An 11,701-nucleotide genomic window follows, 5' to 3' on the forward strand; every position below is an offset into this window, starting at 1 on the left:
CAGCAGAGCAGGCTGGGGCCCCAGGCAGAGCCAGGGAGGGCAGTGCCCCACATCCTTCTCCTCAGCATGCTGCTCTCCCTGTGAGAGCAGGAGCCAGCTCCTCCTTTCAGCTCATTGCCTGTGATGTCAGGGTCTGAGGTCACTGATCTTGTTGGCTCCCATAGGCTCAGCCTTTCCCCTTAAGGCTCAGCCTGCTTAGTGGAAGGGGAGAGGGCTATGTTGAATAATTATGATTGGATGTGCAGAAGTTCTTTTTATTTTTTTTCAGAGGCAGTTTCTTCCTTCTGTTTTCCTAGCTTTAGGGTATTTTGGATTGCCAAGGCTACAGCTTATGGCTCCCTGTGGTGATGCCCATTTATGGGCAAAGATGATTGATCCCCTGTTCTCTGAGCTCTGCCTCCTGAGCTAGCACTGTTTCTTGTTCCACAGTTAATACCCTACTGTGGACTCCTTATTATAGCTCTGCATCCACCTCTGAAGCACTGCCCACAGGTCACTCAGTGGATCTGCAGTGCCCTCTAGTGACCAAGTGTGCACTCAATGAACTATAACTAAGGCTATGGCTAGAAACTCTCAAAATCAATTATCAGGAATAGGTCAGAATTGTTTGTTGCCAGTACCTATTTACCAAGCAAAATCTCAAATATTGCCTGTGGTAGTAAGAGAAGCATGAAGAGAAACATAAAAAAAATCCACAACAGACTAAAATCTAAATCTTTTCAGATTAGTCATTTGACGTCAGCTGCCCTTGAGAGGGGCTAGACTGGAGTTAGATTCATACCGTGTTCTCATTTTCTCTGTTTCCTTATGAAATCATCTTAAAATCCATTAATCCTTCCTTCTGGAACATTCACCCTTCTGTTAATTACAGTCAGCTATTTCTCATCACAGACACTACAATTTTTACCTCTATAATTTTGATTGGGAACTTTCAATGTCTCCCTTATTTTTACCAACTTGTAAGTTCTGTGCTGCATTTACACTGTCTAATGTCGATGTCACCCAATTTGTCAGAAACAGGTTGCAGGCTGCTCTCTAGGGACTGATTGTTCCCCTAGTGATGAGTCCAATTTTCTTCCTTCTTTGCAAAGCTATGACCTTTTATTAGATGTCAAACTGTATTTTATTTCATGTTTGACTGTGTTAGATACGTGATTGACTTATGAGTATTCTCATAGCTCTATTTTGCAATGTGCTTATGTTACTGAGAAAAAAGAATCAGGAAATTTGTAGCAGATCATTGCTGCTCTTTGTAGGCTTTGGCAAAGGTATGTATATAAAACACAGATATGGTCACAACTTAATCTATAAAGTTATGGATAGGTAGAAAAATGAACAATTTTAATATCATAAATGATAGTTAAGTCAAGTTCATATACACATGTAAAAAGACATGAAATATTTGTGGAAGAAAAGAAATGATACACAAAAGAGAAAGAAATTATAACTCGAAATTTTGACTTCCAAAAGTAGGCAACATCCTGGGTTTAAGGGAAGTGTAAAGGATTATATATAAACAGTTAATATAGAAGAGCACATTGAGAAATTCACCATGATGATGCTCTTACGACACAGTGAATATGCATAAAATATCAAGGACTAATTGTGTTGGTTTGAATGTAATTGCCCCCTGCCCCATGGACTCATAGGAAGTGGCACTATTAAGAAGTGTGGCTTTTATTGGAGTAGATGTGGTCTTGTTGGAAGAAGTGTGTCACTGTGGGAGTGATGATTGAGGTCTCCTTTGCTGAAGCTTTGTCCAGTGTGACAGACAGTTCACTTTTTTTTGTCTTTGAATCAAGGTGTAGCCAGCACCAAGTCTGACTGCATGTCACTAGGTAGCACCATGACAACAATGGACTAAACCTTTGAAAATGTAAGCTACCCCAATTAAATACTGTTCCTTTATAAGTGTTCCCATGGTCATGGTGTCTCTTCACAACAGTAGAAATCCTAACTAAGGCAGTTACAGATATAAAAACAGTGATAGAGTTTAAAAATATTGACCATTTTGCTACTTCAGTTTCTGCTTCTTCTGTCCTATGGGTGCTTGGGGAAAAAACAGGTATGGAAAAAATGTTTCTCTCAGCTTCACCTGGTAGACAAAACACAGATTCTTCAAAAGAAGCATGTGAGACTCTCCCTGAGAACCAGACAACCAGGAAGGATTTAAGTTATCACAGGAGGAGGAGACACTGGAGGCCCGTACCAGGCCCAGACAGACTTCTCAGAATCTGTCTTCCACCTTGTAAGGACATTTTCAACTTTCCTCAAACAAATTGTTTATCCCCAACTTGCCTGCATCACCCTGTAAAGAGGGAAGAGAAGTTTCTAGATACCAATAGGTGTTTAGATACGCATTTTTCCTTTTATATCATGTCCTGCAAAATGCAATTAGTTTCCATAGCTTTTCCCGTTTATTTTTTAATTTATTTCATAGGCCCAGTGCAGAGAGTAGAGAAAAATACACTCCTGTCCAGCTGTCAAAGTAAAATTTTATATTACTATGTATTTTTAATTAAAAAGTAAAAATCAGAGAATGTCTTCAAAATTACAAAACTGAATTAAAGCAAATAATACTCCATTGAGGTACTTAAAGGGAAAGAACCCAAGAAATTGAGATATATTAGTAACTAACATAAATTATGTTTGTTAGATGTGTTTGTAATTTTCTTCTCTAGTATAACACAGTTCCTGGTAGCACATAGCTCTGTGCACATTCTGTTTGGTAATTCTTTGTAAAATTTGGCCATCTGATAAGTTTGAGTTCAAGACTTGTCACTTCAACTGCTGATGCTCTATTTCTGGGTAAAAGTGAAAAAAGGTCGTGTTTTATGGTAGTGGCTATTTACTTTTCTGTAACTTGAAGATTTAGGCCAAGTGTTGCTATATCTATCAGGTAATCTTTATTGCAAAATATTCTTTTTCCATCTTGGATAATAATTACATTAGGAAAGGTTGAATATATTACAAAGCAAAATAGTGCTTATTCAGTTTAGATGAGACATATTCTGCCACACAAACTCCAGTGTTGTCTGTGTGACATGACATATGTCATTATGCTGGACGAAAGCTACGTGTTCCATGGGACTAGGCTCCCTGGAGGTCAATGGCAGACGGCCCGGTAGTGGCCGCCCTTGGGGCATAGACAGGTTTCCCGATTAGCTGGCTATGTGGAATATGAGCTTTGCACAATTTCTTTCATAATAATGATAGTCTTTATATATACAAGACAAGGATCATTCTCTTCAGGAACAGCTCTGAGATAAGGAAGCACAGTATGGGAATGTATAAGACTACAGCAGAACCTTTGTCCTACACAGATAAGGAAGCAACAGTATGGGAATGTATAAAACTGCAGCAGAACCTTTGTCCTACACAGGGTGTATGATGAGCAAGGAAATAGATAGGTTAATGTTGATGGACAAAGACTGTTATATTATACTTTGAACTTTATGGATAGGCTTGCTAGATCCCAACCCCCAGAGTGTCTGCTGCATAAGAAGGTACTAAAAAGTATAGTTCAACAGGTGCAGAGAACTGATTAGGCATATTTGGTCACTAGATGAAATAAAGGGTTAGGAAGAGGAAGGGCCATGATAGCGATAATGAGACAGAAACTTTCTGTTCATAAGATGAAACCACGTGTCTGAGGTTTACATTCCCAAGGACAAGATTTCCTCTTCTAAGGATGCTTTATGTCTAACCCCTGTTCCTGATAATATACTTTTCTTAAATATTGCTGATGTGACTAAAAGAAGCTTTCATACTGTGCCAACCAATGACACATGACCTTCTGATTTGTTCTTTGTTTGAATACTATATAATGAAAACATGAATACAGTAAAATCGCAGCAGATTCCAACCACTCTCTTGTGTGTTGTGTCTGTCTGTCATTCGCTGAACTTGTGCCTTCCTGTTACCAAGACCTGCTCCTCCCACAGTCTGAGAGGCTCCCCTGAGCCGGTCCATGGCAATATTCCTTCTAAGATTCACATATCAAAGATTTAGTTGTCTACACTTGTTCAGGAGGAAGATCTTTGAGATCGGTTTTGATATCTCCAATGTCTAATACATGAACTGGTTTGTATTAGAATGGACATTAAGTGATGCTTTTTTAAATCAATTTTTGAAAACAACATTTCATAGGAGGATATAGATCAATAACGGCATGCAATTGAAGCTATCCCTTCTCTTCTTTTCTCTTCTCTTTTTTCTTCCTTCTTGGCTGTCATGAGATGGGCAGCTCAGCCATGCTGTTCTGCCACTCTACAGGCCCCAAAACAGAAAGTCCAATTAATCATCCACAAAAAACTTTGAGATACTAAGCCAAAATCCAAATTATAACTCCTTCCTTTATTTTCTCAGACATGTCATGACATCATAAATGTGACTATATGACAGAATCTCCAAACACAATGCTGACGCAGTTTTATTGCCCATTCTGTAAAATGCAGTGTGGCGTGAGCAGCTTCCTGCTATTTTCTACCCACTGCTCCATGTTAGTGACATATTGCAACAGGAGAATCTGATACCATCATTTGTAATTTCATCAAGATATGGAAAAAGAATGATAGATCCTGAAAAATGGCATGACAATTCCTCCAGAATTTTTGGCAATTTAATGCTACTTCAACAAAGCCATACCTCCTAATAGTAGAATTCCCTATGAGCTTATAGGGGAAACTACACTCAAAATACTACAATCTCCTATATGGCTAATCAAACACAAGCAGACATTCCTAAAAGTAAAAATGTAAGTAACACTAAATAGATTCAGCATGTTGAATTAATTTATTTACTCATAACACACACAAAACATAAAAAAATAATAGTAATAGAATAAGAAGGCAAGAACTAGAAGGAGGAATCATGTGAGGAGCTAGAGGAATGAGTCATGAAAGAAATAATGTAACTAACATCTTCAACAGGTAAAGAAAATAATCCAACCTGAAGTAGATTTTCATGGGAAGAAGACATCCAGGACAAGAGGAAAAGGTATTCCTCAGAGTAGAATGTGCAGGCCCAATGGTATTAGACAGCCTTGTCCACGCTGTCTAATGGTCAGAGAGTTCGAGTTAATTTTACTTGCTTAAAGCTCTTAACAACAAAGTGTGGCTACACAGCCTGACCTAGGCTGTGGTTAGTTGGTGTTCGGACTTTAAGATGGTCCATAGGGGTAGATCCTCTCCACACTGACCAATGGTCAGAGAATTCAAGCATACTTCTTCTTTTGAAATAGGAGGTTTGACTTAGTGAGCAGCAGCCTGCAGGACATTTGGTCTAGTGTATTTTTACTGCCCCAACCATCAAATACTTTTTCTCTAGAATTAATGGCTTGATGTCTCAAGTATTAGAGTAAACAGCCGCTCTGGTTGTCCTTTGTATCATGTTAAAGCGGTCTTTTCCTTCTTCCTCCCTTTTGTATTGGAGTATGAAAGTGTATGAACAAACATGGAGAACTCAGCACTCAATATTCACTGAGTTGCCCTCCCCTTACTACCCTATGTCTCTGTATTTCTTTCATATCTCTGTTTCTTCTATCTAGCTTGTCTAACCCTCATGCACCTATTCTAGAACAAATGAACCTGCTGCAGCTAAGATTGCAGCAAAAGTCACCCCAAAAAGTTGCTCCTGACAGTAGAAGAAATGTACTAGGAGAACATCTTTAGGGATGAAAATATCAAAGTACACATGAGGAAGGAATGGAGTGGAGACATGTTTATCTGGAGAGGAAGACCTAGGGAGGCTGAATAAAGGATGGTAATAGAGATGAGTGAAGAAAATGACATAGGACTGGACAGAGATCATATAATAGGTTCAGCTGAATGGTAAAATGGCTGACGAGTTCACTGAAGGTACAGGGAAGGAGATGGTAGCTATGACCTTATCAAATGGGTCGTGAGTACTTCAATTAATGATTCCTTTTCACCTGGTCATAGAATTAATAGCACAAGCATTTATTCCAGGCAGTAGAGGGGTAGAGGCAGGGAGATATCTTTGAGGTTTTGGCCTATCTGGTCTTAAAATGAGTTCCAGGAGAGCCAAGACAGTTACACAGAAAAATTGTGACAAAAAAAAAAAAAAACTAAAGCAAAACAAAGCAGAAAGATTTATTTTCCTCTCTGAAAGGAGAAACAAGGGGTGAAGATGAGACAAACAGCCATGAAAAGCTTTTAGGGTGGACTTCAGTGAGGCTGAGACCTGAGCTAAAATATTCCTAGTTTGTCAGAGCTCAGTGATTCTTGCAGAGGCACTGACTTCCTGGAGCACACAGGCATCTGGACTTTCTAGTCTACTTTCTGTGCAGAGGGGAAGCAGCCACACACTGATGTGTATCACTGCTGGCACAAAAGTACACAGATGTCTGAGAGGGAGAAGCCTTCTCCAGAATGAGAGAGAAGTCATTTTGGCTTGGTCTGATGACGTCGTACCCATCAGGAACATCTCCTTTCTCTGTGCTGCCAGCACCATATGAGTAATGGATCAACCTCAGTCCATGACCCAGGTCCTGTCGATACCAGTACATATAATTGTGGTTATCCGTCTGGTTACAGCTTAGTTCCACCTTTCCTCCTGTTACTGTCACCTTGCTTCTTGGGCTTTGGGTGATGGCAGCCTCCATGTGTTCTGTAATAGAGGAAGACAGAGCCTGATGATGTCATCTAAGATAAAAGACCTAGGAATTCAGTTCAGGACAGCACACCTGTGTCCTATCTGGCACTCACTTGTACATAGGAGACTCAAGGTCAAACAGAAGAGCCTGAAGTCCATTTCAGTACCAAAGCAAGATCTGATGTCTTCCAGCCCTGTTTGTGAAATCTAGAGCTGGGACTCTCAGTGGTTTAGTGATGTCACTGTCTCCAACAAATACTTGAACTGCACAGTTAACATGCCACATCCTTTCCCTCCAGAAGCAAGCAGCTTTCAAGAATAAATTAATTTCATAAAAGTATTTAGAGTAGATATACAAAAGCTTACAGCTCAGATTTAAAGAATTTGTGCTTTGTTTTGTATTTATATGTACATGGATTCTTTCTCTGATTTTAGTTAACGTATTAGTTTTCTTTTATTCCTACTATGATAAAAATATTTTACATTGCTTGATTATTTACTATTTGTAAAGTCTCAGTTGTATGGTGGCAACATGATGTATTCTGTGAAGTTTCTACAAATTCTTTACATTGCCTTCGATACTGAAAATAAATCTTCAGTACCCTCTATGGCTCCAAGGTCGGTGTGACACTCAGGAAGATTATAAAACACCAAGGTTTAGGTCATTACAATTTGAGCAATTATTTTAAACTATCTAGTACCAATTCAGAGACACAAGTTCTAGATTCTGAGCTTGGCCCATCAGTGTGTCCTCACTATTAGAACAAATCTCCTTTTCTTCAGGAGATGCTCTGGAGGGTCGATCTAAGCTTTTCTTGCTGTGCTTCCTGTCAAAACAAAGTCCCCTTTAGCAATGTGGGTTCGCTATTTGCCTCATAATGTGCAAGTCTGGTTGTCTTGATTTCCAGGAAAATGTAAGTACTTCATTCAAAAGTTCATCTCATTAGTTTCCTAACATGAAACACTAACCTTCACTCAAAGGCAGTATAAGTTCCTTCCTACAAAGCATATCTCGGTTACTGCCTCCACATATAATATCAAAGTAAAAGCCTCATTTTTATGGCCACACATCCTGATCAGATCTTGATGGAGACTCTCTATAATCCTACCCTGGTGAGTGAGGTCCTGAAAGTAGAAGCAGAGACAAAGGAGATCAACCCGGCATCCATATGAAGAAGCCGGGAACAGGGTGTGGTCATCCCAGAAAAGATATTCTCATCGGGGTCCAAAACTTGGCTGGTTCCCAGAGACCAACAGGCCCCAACAAGGGAGGCCATTGTCCATGGTTGTCTCTGTCCAAGAAAGAGTCATTTTCTTTTATAGACTTAGATGTTAAGAATGGGGAACTTGAAATTTCATAACTCTGAGGCTCATTTCAGAAATAAGGTCTGATCTACCCGTAATGTTAGTCATCTGACCAATATTCAGATTTCATTGGAGGGATATAAATATCTCCTTATATTCCTTTAAAATTGAATGCTGAATTGTTGGATAATGAATTTTCTGTTGTTTAAAATGTGACACCTTCTTGAAATTATGACCATACATAATATATAGCTAATAATATACATCATAACCTGTCACAAATACCCATTCACAGAGATACACACGCACTAACCCTAGCTTGGGTTTTAACAGAAGAGATAGAGAGCTGCTACATTTTTACCAAAAATGGAAGAAACCAAGGAAAGTCGGAACTTTGGCATAGAAAGCAAAGAGATACACGTTTCAATCCTTGCGTTGATATTCTGAAACATCAAGTGTTGGAAATTTCATGAACCCTTGATTTCTATTGAGTGATGTAGAGAAATCTTCATCTACAAAATAGATATGTTTAATGTCTATCCTTGTCTTAGAACATATTCCCTATAGCGACACCCCACCCGAGAGTAAGGTCCCTACCGCTGGATAAGAGCTAGAAGGTATTATAGGAGCTGGGAGGCAAAGATGTGAGAGCATCTGGAGAATTGGGACCCCAGTGGTTAGATATCTCTGTACGAGTACAGCAGGGCAGTGAGAGAATTAGTAAAAGTCTAGAAGCACTTCTGGGCCTTGGCTAAGGCTGTGTGGCATCTCCCCACTCCTCAGTAGTACATCATCAGTCAGGACAGGAAGATTAAGGGACAGAAAACCAGACACTCTGTGAGGCTGTGGTGAGCTGGCACAGAAGTACACAGCAGAGTCCTCCAGCTGCAAGGCGCTCATGTTCATCTCAGAGTGAAAGTCACGGAACTGCTGCACTGAGAATCGGTTGGGTATATTTCCTTTCGCTCTCTCCATTTTTTCATAGTGTTGAATGAGGAACTTCAGTTCCTTCCCCTGAGATTGCTGGTACCAGCCCACACTGTCATGTCCAGAGATGGGAGTACATTTCACAAATGACCTTCCTCCCTTTGCTTTGATTATGTGTCTTGGAGACTGGATGACCCCGGGACTTGCTGAACCTGGGGAGGCAGGAGACAGGAGTGAGCATCTAGAGAAAGAGTACACAGATGCAGCAGCAGTAGAGGAGCTCAGGAGCAGTCCCCCCAGAGCTCAGGACTCACTTGTTCCCAGGAGAAAGACAGTGACACAGCAGAGCAGGCTGGGGCCCCAGGCAGAGCCAGGGAGGGCAGTGCCCCACATCCTTCTCCTCAGCATGCTGCTCTCCCTGTGAGAGCAGGAGCCAGCTCCTCCTTTCAGCTCTTTGCCTGTGATGTCAGGGTCTGAGGTCAGTGTTCTCATTGGCTCCTATTGGCTCTCTGTACCCTTGGGTATACTCTGTTGGCTCATTCCTTTCCCTTTTAGGCTCAGCCTGTTTAGTGTAAGGGAAATGTCTGTGCTGAATAAATATGGCTGGCTTGGAGAAGTCCTTTACATGATCACCTCTGAGGCAGTCGTTCTCTTGGTTTCAGGAGATTTTGTATTTCCCATGGCTCCCTGTGGTGATGCCTAGTAGGTATGCAAAGCTAATTGACCCTCTGTCCCCTGCCTGGTGCCTCCTGAGACAGCACTATTTCTGGTTTTACAACAAATATATTCTCCTGTGGGCTCCATGCCAGAGCTCTGCAGCAGCTCACTCAGTGGATCCACAGTGCCCCCTAGTGACTAAGTGTGCAAGGTTTGTACTCTACCTGTACTGGTAATGGTAGAGGTTGTTGCCATTTCCAGTTTACCCACCAAAATCTCAAACATTGTCTGTGCTAGTGAGAGAGGCATTAAAGCATCTCATTAAAAAATAAGAAAGAAAGAAAAAAGTCTAAGTCTAAGTCATATCACATTGCTGTAGGGAAACACGCACTAGTCATTAGATGCCAGACCTTTGGAAGGCAGTGAACTTGGGCAAAATACCTTTAGTTGAAGAGAATTTTTAAGACTGCCTGAGTATGAATGCTGCCAGTGGAGAAGCCTCTGAGAACTTGGGGAGGGGGGGATAAAATAAACAGTCTAAGGAACTTTGTTAAGGACAGCACACCTGTGGCCTGTCCAGCACTCACTTGCACACAGGAGACTCAAAGTCACACACAGGAGCCTGAAGTACAATTCAGAGCCAAGCAAGAACTGATGTCTTCCAGTCATGTTTGTGAAAACTAGAGCTGGGGCTCTCAGGAACTTAGTGATATCAGTGTCTCCAGCAAATGTAGAACTGCACAGTTAACACGTCATACCCCTTTTCTCCAGAAGCAAGCAAATTCAAGTAAAATTGGATAGTTGTATTACACAGCAATATTTTAAAATCCACAACTCAGATTTGAGGAATTTGAGTTTTGTTTTGTATTTATACTTACATGTTTTCTTTTTTAGTTAACATTAACTTTCTTTTATTTCTACTATGATAAAATTTCTTATTTTACTTTGTTTTGTTATTTACTATTTGTACAATCTCAGTTGCATTCTGGCAGCATGCAGTATTCTGTGAAGTTTCTACTAATTCTTTACCTTGCCTTAAATATTTGAGATAAGTCTTCAGTGTCATGTCTGGTTCCAAGGACGGTGTGACACCCAGAAAGATTATAAAACACCAAGGTCCGGTCATTACAATTTGGAAAATTGTTTTGAGCGATCTCACACCAATTCAGGGACAAAAGCTCTACATCTAGATTTGGCCCTCAGTGTTTCCTCACCGATATAAAAAAAGAAAATCTCCCTTTGTTTCACAAAATGCTCTAGAGGACGACCTAAGCTTTTCACACTGTGATTCCTGTCAAAAGAAAATCTCCTTCAGCAATGTGGGTGAGCTGTTTGCCTTATAATGTGCAGGTCTGCTTTGTTCTGGTTCCTAGGGAAATGTAAGTACTTCATTCAAAACCTCATGCCATAAGTTTCCTGACATGAAATACTTACCTTTACTCAAAGGCAGTATAGGTTCCTTCCTATAAAACATATCTCCACTACTGACAACACAGGTAATATTGAAGTAAAAAGCGCACTTCTGTCAGCACATCCTGGTCAGAGTCAGATCTTGATGGAGAATTTCTCTAATCCTACCCTGGTAAGGAAGGTCTCGAAAACATAAGCAGAGACATCAGCACAGCATCCATATGAAGAATCTGGGGACAGGGCGTGGCCACCCCAGAAAGGATATTTATATCTAGGTCTAAAACTTGGCTGGTTCTAAGAGACCAGCTGCCCCAACAAAGGGAACCATTGTCCATGGTTGAGTCTATCCAATGAAGAGTCACTTTCTCTTTTAGACTTAGATGTTAAAAGTTGGGAACATGGAATTTCATAGCTCCATGTCTCATTTCAGAAATATGGTATGATATACCAGTAATATTAGCATGATGAACAATTCTCTAATTTCATTGGAGAGAGAAGCACCTGCCAAAAATATCTTTTATATTCCTTTTAATTTAATTGTTGAGTTGTTGAGTAATGAATTTTTGTTGTTGAAAATGGGAGCCCCATTTTAAAATTACAACCATAAACATATTATCTAGCTTAATATTATACATCTATAACATGTTGCATACCCTATTCAGACACACACACACTAACCCCAGCTAGTCTTTAAACATAAGGGATAATTAGCTGCTACAGATTTTTGACCGAAACTGGGAAACACCAAAGAAATTCAGAACATTGACTTAGAAGTAAAAGTGTTACA

At 40.2% G+C, this 11,701-nt stretch overlaps 2 gene segments (V, D, J or C); both read right to left on the bottom strand.

Moving 5' to 3' along the window:
- Positions 1-6,295: 6,295 nt before the first annotated feature.
- Positions 6,296-6,774, bottom strand: LOC101979590. The segment is given in 2 exon segments: positions 6,296-6,630; positions 6,729-6,774. Coding segments are annotated over 2 exon segments (381 nt in total).
- Positions 6,775-8,637: 1,863 nt separating this feature from the next.
- On the bottom strand, positions 8,638-9,339 carry LOC101979877. The segment is given in 2 exon segments: positions 8,638-9,059; positions 9,162-9,339. Coding segments are annotated over 2 exon segments (600 nt in total).
- Between the last annotated feature and the right edge of the window lie 2,362 nt (positions 9,340-11,701).

Source organism: Microtus ochrogaster, chromosome 21 (genome assembly GCF_000317375.1).
Source record: "Microtus ochrogaster isolate Prairie Vole_2 chromosome 21, MicOch1.0, whole genome shotgun sequence".
NCBI lineage: Eukaryota > Metazoa > Chordata > Mammalia > Rodentia > Cricetidae > Microtus > Microtus ochrogaster.